The sequence below is a fragment of the Chenopodium quinoa genome, unplaced genomic scaffold, assembly GCF_001683475.1.
Source record: "Chenopodium quinoa cultivar QQ74 unplaced genomic scaffold, ASM168347v1, whole genome shotgun sequence".
NCBI lineage: Eukaryota > Viridiplantae > Streptophyta > Magnoliopsida > Caryophyllales > Amaranthaceae > Chenopodium > Chenopodium quinoa.
Genome location: NW_018745080.1, coordinates 3,227,213 through 3,240,499, shown reverse-complemented (window position 1 = coordinate 3,240,499; position 13,287 = coordinate 3,227,213). Strand labels below are relative to the sequence as shown.

The window sequence follows — 13,287 nt, the reverse complement described above, 5'->3', positions numbered from 1 at the left end:
TATTTTCTTTGTGTTGAATTTCTTGCACAAGAGATCTAAAGATATTAACAGAACACTAAAATATAAAACACATTGTCTTATTTGTTCTCTCTTTCTACATGACATGATGAAACAATAGGTTTTTTCAATGCTTTTTTTGTTGGTTTCTTTTTGTCTAGAATTTCATTCCAACAGATGCAAACTTCTCTTTCTTCATGACCATTCAATTGTGTTATTGATTGTCTGTGGTTCTATGCCACTATCTAGTAATAAGAGCAGAACATTAAGACCTTGGGAATTGTGACCAGGATAAATGTATTTCCAACTAAGCCATCTTGTCTAGTACAGTTGTAGTCTGCTGCAGCAAAACAAAAAGAACAAAAGAATTATGGATCAAACTTTCTGTTAGAGGAATAAGCACTTTAGGTTAGTAGTTTCTAGTAGGTCATATACCCCAACTTTATAGCCCCTGGTGATGCATGGGTTTGCTGCTGTGGTTGACTAAGCTGTAGATGGACAGGTCCGTTTGAATCCTCTTCCATGTCTTCACCATCAATAAGCATGGCACCATTGGCTCCACTTGTATCTCCATTTCCATATACCTGAAAAAGAATCTCATAGCGTCATTATTTCATCTGTTGACACAATTACATTAATTTGATTCAAAAATCTGTGCATTTTGCTGATCAAATAATTACCTTTCTGTACAGCTCTATATTTTCTTGACGAATAGTATTTGCTTTTTTGTATAGCTCCACATTTTCTTGGCGAATGAGCTCCCTCTGTAACAATGCTAATGAGCTTTAGCTGTTTGTCATTTATGATGTGCATTCATTGAAACAAATCATTAAAACAAGAAATTTGCATAGTAAATGTTAGAAGTTTGACCTTTTGATTTAGTTCTTGTATGTCGTTTATCAACAGTTGATCCTGCAAAAGATAGACTATGAGTCAGCTCCTGCTTCACAGGAACAGTTTATAATAAGGTATTGAACTTGTATTAGTACCTTTTTGTTACGGACTCCTCGTAAACTCATTTCGAGTTGGTTTTCAAGATTCTGTAGATCTTTGATTGTCAGACCAGAGAGCTCTTCCCCCATAATTTGCCTACATCAACAAATGGTTAATGTGTGTCATGCTTCCTTATATTTCTGGTAATAGTGTTTGTTCCTTTAATTTGAAGAGTATGAAGGTACACACTTACTTGGCTGACCTTGCTTCACTTTTCTAAATTATTTTAAGAGGGTTGGAGCACTTTTCATTTCACCTCAAGCTTAAATTTATTCAAAGTTGTGTCTTGTCATTTTGAACGAATGTATTCAGGTGTATGCTTAGAGGCATACTTTGTAGTAAGCAGCGTGTCCAGAGGTCATGATTGGAAAGATCTGTCCATCAAACTTCTCTACATCCTTTCCTCTTTATTGGAACAAAAAAGCCCAACTTTTTCTAAACTTCTTGGCTCATTTTATCATATTTTTTCCTAAACCCTGGATCTGACATTTGGGCAAGGACAAAGACAGCAAAGAGCATCCCTTTGAGGCGCTATTCAGAAGACTTTAACCTATTATATTTGATATTTTTCTAAGAACTGAGGGGTTGGGATTCTTTATCTTAGCATTTTGGGGTACCTTTGCTGTTTATGTTTCTTTTGTGGGAGAAAGTGGGTGAGCTAGGTTACTGCATTTCTGCAGTACCTCTTATGTTATTGCTTATCGGTGAATTATGGTTACAAAGTTTTTTGGGCTTTCTCTATTTTGACTGTTTTGTGGTTCAAAGTTCAGATTATCTCGATGACAATTTCTTAATTGCTTTAATTGGTCAAGTGAGAGTCGATGTGCTTAGTTGAGAGTATGATATTATGATCCGTCGAGTAGCCTGGCTCCCTAAGGATTTTGAACAGAATCAAATATTCTTGATTTTGCCTTATTAAATTTGCATATCCGCATATTCATGATAACGTGTTTTTAACAACAAATGTCAGGTTTGTTTTTACTTTAAATATTCTTGTTATTTGTGCTTGTGATCATATGTGTCTTTAAAGTGTGTCCATCAAATTGGGCAAGTTAGGGTAGAAAGTGATTTAATTTGCCAAATAAGGAGGTTGAGTTGGAAGAATTTCATGAATTAGAGGGAGTTAATGTTACACCTCTTTTTTTCTTTTTTTTTTTTTTTAATTTTTTTATTGAACAATTAGTTCAATTGAAAATCGATTCTTGTAAGTTTTGACTATATACAAGAAAAATCTTAAAATTTGGATGCAAGTATATTGGATACAGAATAAAAAGTTTAGACGACAAGAGCACTCGTATGTTGAAATAAGTTGAGCTGAACTATGAAAGCATGATTATGTTATAGATGTGGATTTTTTTTTTGTTCAAATAGTCAAGATGTCATGTTGGGAGAGAAATCATACCGGTGGCTTTCTTGTAAGATCTGCAGTTGCTGCCTTAGCATTGCCACTTCCTTTTGCCAGAACTACCAAATACAGTTATGCATAAGATTATGGTAAGAAATGTTGATGTAATTGGCATATACAGGATAATAATTACTCCTATGTAGTACACCCTTTTCAATAATATTATAAGAGCATTTCTCCTGTTACTTTTAGGATTTGTATTACAATGGATCAAACACAAAGCTTCCTCCATCCCAAAATGTTTACCCACTTTATAATCTGTAACTTACAAAACAGAGTAATTACCGAAAGAGTAGGAAATGTAGCAGAAGATTTAGCAGATGGGGAATTTATATATAAATTAGAAATGGTCTAAAGCATTTGAGAGGCATGATTCTATAAAAAAAAAAAAAAAAAAAAAAAAAAAATGCATCACATAATATTTATGATCTCCCCTTTATCCTTCTCCGCCCTTTTTATTACCTATCCAAGTTTCCCAGTCATTTTTAACAAACTTCTCGTGATCCAATACTCCTCCTCACAGCATTATTGCGACTTTTCTGCATTATAGTGACTTGCTTGAATTATGGTGACTTGCCTACTTTACCCTTGTTCCTATGTCTTCCATACGTCAGCAATAGGAGTCCTTGATGGAGTCATTGCGCAGGTCCCTTGTTATATTAATCATAGCTATTTCCAATTATCTCCACAGTGAAGTACTCTCTCTCAAGATTTCTGAATCTAAGATTAATAATTAGTAATGAAAACACAAGCTTTTTTGTTTTGGTGATGATTCTTGGTATATTACTGATACAAGCTGGCATGCTCTGTCCTTGTGTTCAAGGTTTTTGTGCTCGTTTTCTGTACAACCTAAGTATCTTATTAAAAAGAGTTTTATGTTTTACAGGTTGTTTATTTCTGAGGGATTGAAATAAACGTTGATGTTTGCTATTTCTTGGAGCTGTTGTCTTAGATAGGTATGTATGCCCCTGCAATCATTTTTCACTGATAGATATGATGTGAGATCCACTTTTTGTTTTGAAGGGATGATTACATCTCTGGTCTGCTATTTTAAGATGTCTGTAATACAACTAATACCATCTTCATGTCTGTAATTACAAAAAGGAGATTTTGTCAACCAGTTCATTCGAAATGTGTCGTCTTTCACACAACTTTTATCGTGGGGCTCTGCCTTTATTGATATGAAGCCAGAAGGTGAACAAAATCACAGTGGTAAGATCTATATTTTTTATTTATTAGCTCCAAGAAATAATGTTGGATCAATTAGAGGTTTTTTTTTCTTTCCGTATAGCTAGTATTTATACTTCCTCCGTTCTAATAATATTGCAACAAGGATGAAATTACGCATTCCAAACACATTTTATATATTAAATATCTATAATTGTATTAGAGTATAAATTATAAAAAGTTAATATTGTGAAAGTATTTTATGAGACGAATCGAACAAGATCCCACATTACTATATTTTGCATAATGTATAAATCATATTATATGGTCAAACAAGAGTAATGAATAGTGCAAAAGTCTCATTGTAGCAATATTATTAGAACGGAGGAAGTATACATTATTTGGTGCCTGATTGTCTTGACCAACCAAAGTACAAGAACAATGTTTTTCTCATACACTTGAATACGTTGCACCCATTTGTTTTTTTCTCAATTTTCCCACGTGTTTTGTGATGGTGATTACCTCCTAAGCACAGGCACTAATTGTAATACCTCTAAATTTCAAGTATTTTCTAAGAAACAATTTCTATACATTGATTTGATTTTAATATTAAATTAAATGATTATTTAATGTTTTTTATAAAAAAAAAGATAACAAACTGATTTTCATTAAAGATATCAAAGTGATTTTCATATTTATATAAATTATTAATTTGAAATTTAAAATAGGTTTAAATACCTCCATCTGCCCCAATTATATGACCCTTTTTTATTCCAATCATTTGGTCTTCATTTTCTCTTCAATGTTATACTCGTAGTTTTGTTTTGCTTCCATCATTAACTTTTCGAGGTACTCTAATGTAAGGATCTATTCCCATTGTAAGAGTTCAATCTGGTCTTGGTTTCCCATTGATGAATATATCACTGTATTTTTTTTAAGTTATGAGAATAGTTCTCTCTTCCCAATGTATAAGAGTATGTGTTCGTCAAAACTTAAGAAACTTAAGTTTTGTTGAACAAATACTCTTATACACTCTTGGGAAGAGAGAACTATTCTCAAATGTCAAAACTGTAAAAAAAAGTACAATGATGTATTAATCAATGGGAAACCAAATACGCAAAGTACTCCTGCAAGGGGACTTGATCCCTTACTTTAGACTACATTGAAATGCTGATGATGGAAGCAAAACAAAATTACAATTGTAACATGGAAGTTAAGAAGACCAATAGAAATGAATAATAGGGGATTGTATAATTAAGGCATAAAGAGGTATTTACACCTTAAAGTCAATAATAGGGTTTGATAATCTAGAAATTTTAGAGAGCCAATAATAGGGTTGATCATCTAGAAATTTTAGATTTATTTCAACCTAATAATTATTATTATACAAATCAGTTTTTTTTTTTTTATTATTTTTTTTTTATTTTTTTATTTTTATTTTTTATTTTTTTATCTTTTATGAAAATTATTTGTTTTTTAATCTCCTTTTAAAAATATGAATAATCTTTTATGTAATATCGAAGAAAATTAAAATCAAATAAGTGTATTACACTAATAATGGTGGTGTCTTTGATTGAAGAGTAGGGTTGATGAAGTTAATTAGGCTGTATTTAGGTTGGTACAGGTAAGCCACTAGATATAATTATTGTTTGTCAGGTAAAATTAAATGATAAGTTTATGAAAGGCATTTATTGATGATATGTTTCATAAACAAGATTGGGGTTGGCTATATGTCATTATTTGTTTGGTATGTGAATTCAATTCAAATCATGATGTCTTGCCTTTCTCTGTTGTTACCTGACATGTCATTAAGCTTAAGAGGAATAAGTTTGTGATGTATGGGGAGTCTAATGTTTGTTACGTTTTTGGAGTGGCGTTTATGATGTGCTTTGTAGGTTTTTGGGGGGCCAATGAGTTATTCCTATGGCACAATGCTTTTATGGTAATTTTATGGTGCATATCTTCTCAAACTCCTTTTTCCCCCACCATCTTATATGGTTTGTTAGGCATTTAGAAGTAGAAGCTCATGAAAAAATGTGTATTATATGTGTGGAAACATGGTGAGGGAGTAAAGTATGTAGGTATTCGAAGTAATGTTAAAGATATGATAAGGGAGAGTCGATTACAATGGTTTGGGCATTTGAGATGCTGACCGGAAGATGCAGTGGTAATGAAGGTGAAGGGTTGGAATAAAAGAGATCTTAAGTTTGGTTGAGGAAAACCAAAGATGTGTTTGAATGTTTGTTGGATGGGATTTAAAATGCGCATGGAGAAAGTGGGCTTATTAGATGATGTAGCAGTAGAAAGCAGAGATTGGAAAAGGATGATGTTTGGGTTGATCATATGAGAGAGACTCTTGGTTCATGTAGCTAACCCCATATCTTTGGGAATAAGTCTATTTGTGGGCTAGAATAACTTACGCAACTTCCTATTGTGCAAGGACGACAAAGGCTTATAAGAGCTATATGATTTTGGAGATCTATTAAATTTTTTCCCCAGTTAAAATTTGTTTGATCTTGGGAGTACTAGTTCTTTTGTTGCATTTTGATTATATACATATATGCTTTATATGCCTCTCTAAATAGAAAGAGAAGTGAAATTTGTATTTGAGAATTTTCAAGAGTCCTCTAGAACAACCAATATGATATAGTTGTAAGTTGTGTTTCTAATTACATCCCTTGATGGGATCAGAGAAGCACGGCATCCAATTTTCAGCATCATATATCAGGATTAAGTAGTACTATGTGTCAAACAATTCACGGCGTCCAATTTTCAGCATAAGACGTGGAAAATTATCTGGATAGTTGGGTCATTAGACTGCTGTGGTAATATAACTATAGAGTAATAGGGAGATGGTGATGAATGAAATGAGGGCCCATACAATGATGACAGGAGAGGGATGCAGGTTGTTACTTTATTGCATCCATTGCTGGCTGGGTAGCAGTGCAGAATGGAAACACACTTTGTTGCATTTTTGGTGCTGTTACTGCAATAGTTTTAAATTGTTTTTAGCTGATAACCTGAAGTAGTTTGTAAATAACCCTGTCTGATTGTTAGAGGTGAGATTGTGTATATCTTAAATCCTGACCTTTCAAAATTTCATGTTTCAGTAGTTGCTACTGTAATCTTCTGGTAGTTGTTATTGTCTTATGTTTTTGTTGCTTCTGCTTTTCTACTTTATAGAGAATTCTTATTGCTTTCCATTGAGAGTAGTAATGGTTTTTATTTGCATTTTGTTATGATAAATTATTATATTATATGATTTCTTAGTTAACCTAGCTTGAAACTTTTATTTATAGTCTTGAAATATAATATTGCACTCGGACTAGCGGCTTGCAAATTTCTGATACTTAAGTAAGTTTTAACCATTCCTCAATAAATAAATAAATAAATAATTAAATAAATAAAATAAAATACTGTAAAATACTGTAAAATTAAGAGCAAATATTTGCCTGTGAATATGAAGAAGTGATTTTCTGTTAACTTCCAAACAAAAAGAAGATTTTCCTGTTTTCATTTATATTTGTCTTGGAAGGATCCATTAATATGCTGCCATTCTGGTAACAATTATAGTATTATACATTCAAAATAAGAAGTCAATCTTACCTTTAGCTCACAATTTGGATTCACCAGTTGATTTTCTTCCTCTTTTGCCTTATTATAGCGGTCAATTATGGATGTCATGCTGGCAAAGTAAATATCAACCATCAGCAATATTTATTTTTGAATTCAAAATCCAATACTGAAAATACTGCCCTGTTAATAAAGTAACTATTTTAATTTTTGATAAGATCTTTTTCTTAAACTGCACAAGCTATTCTAATTTAAAGTACATTAAGAGAACAAATGGTCCTTGGAATGAGACAGGAAATAACTGCAAGTTAGCCCAATTTCTTTGTATATCCCGATGTAATTTGGGAACGTCCCGGCTGCTTTATTCCATAGAGGGATAGGAGTCGAGAGATAAGGATAAAAGAGGAGGGACTTGACTAGTCTTTTGTTTGTTTAGAGGGATGGGGATATAGAGGGGGGTTTGGGATGGGGATAAAAAAAAGGGAGTTATTCCTCTAAAATAATAACTAAGAGGGGGTGGTATAGGGGATGGGGATTAAATTGAATGGTAAAAAGATGTTTTTACCCTTAATGAAAGAGAAAGGAGAAGATAGTGAAGAAAGGATAGTAAGGGTAGTTATGTATTTTTATTAGTTATACTAATCTAATCTCAACCTATACCAAACAATGGATTATACTATTTCTATCCATATCCCACTTATTTATTCCACCTTCTTATTCTAGTTAATCCCATCCCTTATACCAATCGCCCCATAAAGGTATTAAATTTTTTTTCGAAATCCAGCCATTCTGTTCCAACTATACATAGCAGAATTACAAGTATTGCATTTTGTCGGAGTAACTTATTCTCATTCCCTATACCAAATCTTGCAATGAGAATTTGTGAGCACTCTTGTATGCTCCTAGTTATCAAGGTAGCAAACCTATTTCCTTTATCCGCATATAATCTTTTTAAATTCCTATTTAGGATGTCCATAAAAAATTGGAAACTTTTCTCTCTCATCCGTGTGATATAGACTCTCTTTTCCTCACCTTCTCACCCGCCCCTACTAAATAATGAAAAATATGTGCAAATTTAACAAGTATTGTCCAGTGGCAGAGGAAGTATTGTATAATATAGGAATTCATACTAGCAAGACTTGCTATTAACTAATAAGCCAGAAATTGTGAGTGATATAGGATTATAGCCATCATCGGTAGCTTTTGGAGTATAATGTTTGCACTAAGCCTTCCCTTATCTAAAGTCCACACCAAAGCTCTCACCCTTTTTATGAATATTGAAAACGGAATGGAAAGAAAACAAATAAGAGGGGGAAATAGGATTATCGAACTCTTATATTTTTATTTGTTATCTATGGAAAAAAATCCATTTTTTTAAATTCATTTTTTTAAGGAGGGTAAAGGTAATTCGTAATTGTTAAGAAAATCTTCTAACCAAACATTTGGTAACGGTAGTAGTTTAATTGAATCCGTTTCCAATAAAAAAAAAAAAAAAAAAAAAAAAAAAAAAAAAAAAAAAAAAAAAACCTTTACTTAATATGCTCTAAAAGTAATAAGATGAAGATTTTCATGAAAAAACTCTATATAACTTCTTATCCACATTCTTGGATCCTTAAAATAAAGAATAGTAAATGGTGTCAAAGTGCAAACTTGCAACCTGCGAGGAACTAGATTTTTGGAATATTATTATAAATTTTACTTGGGTATACCCCACATTTTCTTGTCATTTTCTACTTGGAGGCTCTCTATAATTCCTATAAATGGAGATAACTAATTTTAGTAGAAGGTGGTGAAGAACCTTTTATCTCCTTGTTATTTGCAGATACACTGTGTTTGGATCAAAGGACATGGAAGAAAAAGAAGAGAAGAAAATTGAGAGATGAAGTATTCTTCATTTGGATAACAAATGAGGAAGGAAAGGAATTAGAGGGGAGAGAAATAGAGGGATTAAATAATAAGAAATTGACCTCTCCAACAATGGAGAGATTTGGAAGGAAAAATCATCTTCCTTCCCTCCCCTCCCTTTCCCTTCCCTTCCTCCCCTTCTTTTCCTTCCCCTTTCTCTATCCAAACACAATGCAAAGCACCGTAAAAATGAGAACATTAATGTGTGTTTGGATAGAGAAAGGGGAGGGAGTGGAAAGGTTGGAAAGGGAAGGAAGGGGAGGGAAGAATGATGAGTTTTTTCTCCAAATCTCTCCATTGTTGGAGAAATCAATTTCTTCAATTTAATTTCTTTATATCTCTCCCCCTCTAACTTTCTTCTTCCCACATTTGTTATCCAAATGAAAAGTAATTCATCCCTCCATTTCCTTTACCTTCTTTTCCCTCCATTTTGTTCGATCCAAACAAAGTATTAGAGGGTTGTTAATATTAGTAAATTTTTCATAATATTTACCCTTAACATTGATCATTCCTTAGAAGTCGTAAAAACACTTTTATAGTGCAACTTGATAATGGACTTTTTAACTTTATGAAGTTAATAGCTCTTATATAGGTAAAGCAAAGTACTAGTGTATCTTCTTATGAACTTATAACGATAATATGTGAGATTTACACTATGTTTGGATAACAATAGTGAAGGGAAAAAGAGGGGAAGGGAAAGGGAGGTGAAGGGAGGGAAAAGGTGACCTTTCATTTTCCTTCCAAATCTCTTCAACAATGGAGATATTTGGTTTATTAAAAGGGGAAGGAAAATGGATTCTTCCAATTTCATTTCCTTCCCTTCCTTGCATTTGCTATCCAAATAAAGGATGATGCATTTTTCTTTTTCTCTTCTTTTTCCTTCCCTCTATTTCTCTATATCCAAACATAGTGTTAATGCGAGAAATATGAATTATATTTTTTAAAAAAAATAAAATAAAAACCAAATTCCTTAATGGCCTGTTTGGAAATGATCATTACGTTTCATATGTTGGATTCTTGTTGGGGATGCAAATAATTTGGAAATGAATTTGGCTCAAGTCCACACAAGTAATTAACAATGTATAAAAAGCTATAGTGCGTTGAAGCGATGAAGGTCTATTTCGGCTAGGCCTACGAAGCGCGCCTCTTTGAAGTGAGGAGCACAGCAAAAAAGCAACTAGAAAAATTTGCTTGTGTGCGCCTTGGCGTGCCTTGTGTGCCTCATGCTTCTTAGGGGCATCTCTACCTTTCCATAGAGCAAGAAGCACTCTACCCAAATTGCCTAGCGCCTTAATGTGCCTTTTTATATAGCCTAAACTAGAATTTGGATATTCATCTTAAGTTAACGTCATTCCCAAATTCCATCTTCTAACATTGTTAATAAGTGACTAATGTATTAATCGAGACCTGTCGATGAAGGCAATATCACTATTTATTGCATTTCTTAAACTATAATCATTTTTAGTGTAAGTTAGGCATATATATATATATATATATATATATATATATATATATATATATATATATATATATATATATATATATATATATATATTTAACATCAAGCATAGGTCCAAGGGTTTGCTAGGCTCATAGGATTTCAGGGTTTTGATTCAAATGTTTTGGTCTTGAATGTATTGATGAGCGAAAGGTGTTGACAAGGAGATTGACTTGGAGTTGCAATATTCATAGTTATGCATTGGGAGTTCAAGTTAATAGATGAGGGAGGTGGTGTTGTAGTGGTCTAAGTATAGGCAAAGTGTTAGAATGAAGAATGGGTTTCTTATGTTCTTGGTCTTCTATTTTTAACATAAGAATTGATGATTTTTCTTGCCCAATTTTCTTCTTATTTATTTGACCAAGGGTGAACGCAATGACATAAACTGTATCTCAGATGGCAATGTGCTAGTCTGTGCACCTTAAGTATAATTGGTGTTGTTATAGAAAAATTTTCCATTGATTTAAATATCTTTTAAATATGAATTGTTGTGAATGATTATTTTGTTTTTTAGCAATTCAATAATAAACTTTGTTAATCTAGATTTTTTAGAGACAACGAAAATGGGTGGATTAGTTGCATTTCATCAACTAGTGGCTAATCTGTCGTTGATAAATTATGAATCTTTTAATTCGTCTTTGTGAGATTTTCCCCTATAGATTGGTATATATATCACCTCGTACGTTTCTTAACGTTTGTCCCAGTTTTCTTTTTTCATTGTTGCACATTTTTTTATTTACAATATCTATATTTTTGTATGTTTAAATCAAGAAAATTAATGTTTTGAAAGTACACATAAAGATGAATGTATAAGGTAGGTTAAAATAAAATACGATTCTACACCAGACACAAAACAAGTCTAAACTCTCAAGAATGCTCGAGTTGGTTATGGTTTTGGTTGGGCAAAATTTTGGATCAATTTAGATGGCGTAGACCATGGAAGGGATTTCAAGTATGTGCTTACATATGTAAGTATGTAACATCACTCTTAGTCAGCCCCTTGTAATGGGAGGCACAACATGAGACGTGGGCTGTACGTGGCCAGTTTGTCAAAATGTAATAAACATAGTATGTCTCATAGCTATGTATGTTGGTATGGATTAGGCCCTTGAAGTGGGAGACATGATACGAGTTTCATGACCTATTCATGGTGAACTCTGGTACTAAAATAGGTCACAACATGGCTCATTGCCTTATTGCCTTGTCTAACTAGGTAAACTCTTAAACAAACTTACTCTAAGAATACATATTAACATGTATTAATTACTCCCTTTGTCGAACAACAGATTTTCCATTTCCATTAGGGACAAAATTGGAGTGTTGGTTTTATGAATGTTGGGAGAGGTGGGAAGCGTACTGTTGGGGTGGGACAAATATTAAGATGCACTAGCATAGTTGGGATGTACTATGTAAACCAAAGGCGATGGGTGGCATGGGTTTTAGGGATCTCAAGGTCTTTAATCATGCACTTTTGGCTAAGCAAATTTTGCGCCTAAACACGAACCAAGACTCACTGCTACATGTTATGAATGCTCGTTACTTCAAAAATGGTTTGGTGTTTGATGCACCTTGAGGATACGTTACGAGCTACTCTTGGAGGAGTTTATGGGGCTCGAAATCTTTTCTCTTGGAGGGGCTAAAATGGAGTATGGGTAATGGCAAGGATATTAAGGTTTGGACTTATGTGTATCTCCTTAGTGTTCTAAATCATGTGACTCTCGTTTACAACATTCACTTTTTGAGTCGGAGCTTCTGAATGGGACATGTTGAAACTAAATGTTTATAGTGGAGATGAGCTCTTTGATTTTGCAAGTACCTCTAGCTATTGCACATCGAAAGATATGTGCTTCTGGTGGCCCTTTACAAGTGGTGAGTTCAATGTCAAGTCAGCTTACTGGTTTGGGAAGATGCAGAGGGAGTATATGGGTAATGCTTGCGAAAATGGTGATGATATGATTATGTTGAAGCTAGTTTGGGGAGTAAGCTAACCCCAAAGCTCTCTAACTTTGTGTGGAGAGCATGTAAAGGAACCTCAATGTGCTAGGAGTTGTTCTTCGGACGTCACATTGTGCCTTTGGTAATGTGCAGCTCGTGTGGAGTGGAAATTTAGTCATTATCTCATGTACTCTTCTATTGTGCCAATGTAAATCTTGTATAGGATGCTAGTGGCTTTGCTCTTATGGTGTACAAGAACCCCTCCCCCCTAAACAAATGCCATTATTTGAGAAGTTGTGGCTCGCAAGCAGAGTGGATAGGAATGACCGAATGAGTTACAAACCATATTGGCCTTGGCTTGGTCTATATGGTTTTGCATGAACAAATGACTACACCTATTCAAAGGTTTATCCTTCGAGTTGAGAGCCATAGCTTCTAGCTTTGAAAATCTTGTTCATGATCATTACCTATATACTACTAAAGTTGCTTCTCCTAAGCCCGCTACGAGGTAACAAACAGCGATGTCGTGGGTTTGCCCTCTTGTGGGAACCGTGAAGATTAATGTCGACGCCCACATTGACGACAATGCTCTGGGGGCTGTGGCGAGGGACGATAGGGGCAATGTTTTGTGGGCTGCGGTGAAGTGGATACCTGGTTGGAAGGGTCAACTAGTCGAAGTACAGTTCTAAGGTTTGGCTTGTCATGTCGTTTATTGTAGACTTGGGTGTGCATGGGTTTGGCTAAAATACGCTAAATGCTATCAACAAATTGTGTGCTGAATCCCATGGTTGGTCTTTGATATGGTTGGTTTTGA

General features: G+C 33.9%; 1 protein-coding gene and 1 long non-coding RNA gene across 8 annotated transcripts in view; one reads left to right on the top strand and one right to left on the bottom strand.

The window, feature by feature from the left end:
• Positions 1 to 7,091, top strand: part of LOC110709834 — a 34,226-nt gene extending 27,135 nt beyond the window's left edge. For 3 of the 4 annotated variants that reach the window (XR_002509043.1, XR_002509042.1, XR_002509044.1), the window contains 3 exons: positions 3,282 to 3,351; positions 3,500 to 3,607; positions 6,254 to 7,091. This is a non-coding gene — a long non-coding RNA (uncharacterized LOC110709834). Of the gene's footprint in view, positions 1 to 903; positions 966 to 3,281; positions 3,352 to 3,499; positions 3,608 to 6,253 lie in introns of all 4 variants that reach the window. The other variant, XR_002509045.1, reaches the window with a different exon arrangement.
• Positions 1 to 13,287, bottom strand: part of LOC110709833 (MADS-box transcription factor 23-like) — a 31,139-nt gene that overhangs the window by 12,178 nt on the left and 5,674 nt on the right. For 3 of the 4 annotated variants that reach the window (XR_002509041.1, XM_021888090.1, XM_021888092.1), the window contains exons 3-9: positions 7,169 to 7,247; positions 2,393 to 2,454; positions 987 to 1,086; positions 868 to 909; positions 678 to 761; positions 433 to 581; positions 270 to 337 (exon numbers count right to left, since the gene is read on the bottom strand). Coding sequence is in view for 3 of the 4 variants with exons in the window: in XM_021888090.1 (XP_021743782.1) it covers positions 319 to 337; positions 433 to 581; positions 678 to 761; positions 868 to 909; positions 987 to 1,086; positions 2,393 to 2,454; positions 7,169 to 7,247 (535 nt within the window). In the remaining variant the exon portion in view is untranslated. The remainder of the gene's footprint in view (positions 1 to 269; positions 338 to 432; positions 582 to 677; positions 762 to 867; positions 910 to 986; positions 1,087 to 2,392; positions 2,455 to 7,168; positions 7,248 to 13,287) is intronic. The other variant, XM_021888091.1, reaches the window with a different exon arrangement.